Source organism: Aptenodytes forsteri, unplaced genomic scaffold (genome assembly GCF_000699145.1).
Source record: "Aptenodytes forsteri isolate BGI_AS27 unplaced genomic scaffold, ASM69914v1 Scaffold193, whole genome shotgun sequence".
Lineage (NCBI taxonomy): Eukaryota > Metazoa > Chordata > Aves > Sphenisciformes > Spheniscidae > Aptenodytes > Aptenodytes forsteri.
The window spans coordinates 1,898,836-1,899,561 of NW_008795405.1; the positions used below are offsets into that span (position 1 = coordinate 1,898,836).

Sequence of the window (726 nt, forward strand, 5' to 3'; positions counted from 1 at the left end):
CAGGCACACCATGCCCGTCTACCCACCCCATCCCCACCTAGACACCCCATGCTCGTCCACCCACCCCGTTCCCCCCAAGCTGCCCCGTGCCTGCCCAGCCAGCCCCTGCCATCAGAGCCCTGGCAGGGGGTTTCCAGCCCCCTCAGCCCCAGGGACAGCATCCCAGTCCTGTCTGCCACGGGGGGTCCCTCCAGCTTGGGAGGGAAGGGGGCACAGCGGTTCCCTGGAGCAGGTCTGGGGCCAAACCCTGCTGCCAAGGGTAAACCCAAAGGAGCTCTGTGGCCTCTTCTGTTCTATTTTTAAGCCCCAGCGGCCAGGGAAGCTGGAGTTATGGGAGGTGGGAAGGGAAGAGATGCCAGCGGGCAACACGATCCCCCATGGGCCACAGGTCCCAGGGAAATAACGGGCTCTGTGTCCCTGCCAGGATTCATGTTTCTGTCCTCCTGGGAGAGCTGGGAGGCTGCTCCAGGGCTTCCCTGCCTGCCTCTGTGTGAGGTCCGTCCCTGCAGCGTAAGGATGCTAGTGTCTTGTCCCCAGCCCCATGGGGTCTGTCCTCAGGGGATGCGGGACATGCCAGCCCCCTGTTCCCAGCCCCGCCGGGCCATGCAGGTGGCAGCGGCTCAGGCGTCAGCGGGAGCTGGGCTCTGGCTGGAGCTGGGCTCTGGCTGGAGCTTCCAGGCATTGGTACCGCTGAGCTGAGTGTGTGCTAGGCTGGAGCTGGGCTCT

General features: G+C 65.3%; 1 protein-coding gene across 1 annotated transcript in view; it reads right to left on the reverse strand.

Moving 5' to 3' along the window:
* The window catches only part of PGF (placental growth factor), a 6,571-nt gene extending 6,521 nt beyond the window's left edge, over nucleotides 1-50 (reverse strand). Inside the window, exon 1 of the mRNA XM_009280915.2 lies at nucleotides 38-50. Within this exon, the coding sequence (XP_009279190.1) occupies nucleotides 38-50 (13 nt within the window). The remainder of the gene's footprint in view (nucleotides 1-37) is intronic.
* Nucleotides 51-726: the final 676 nt, after the last annotated feature.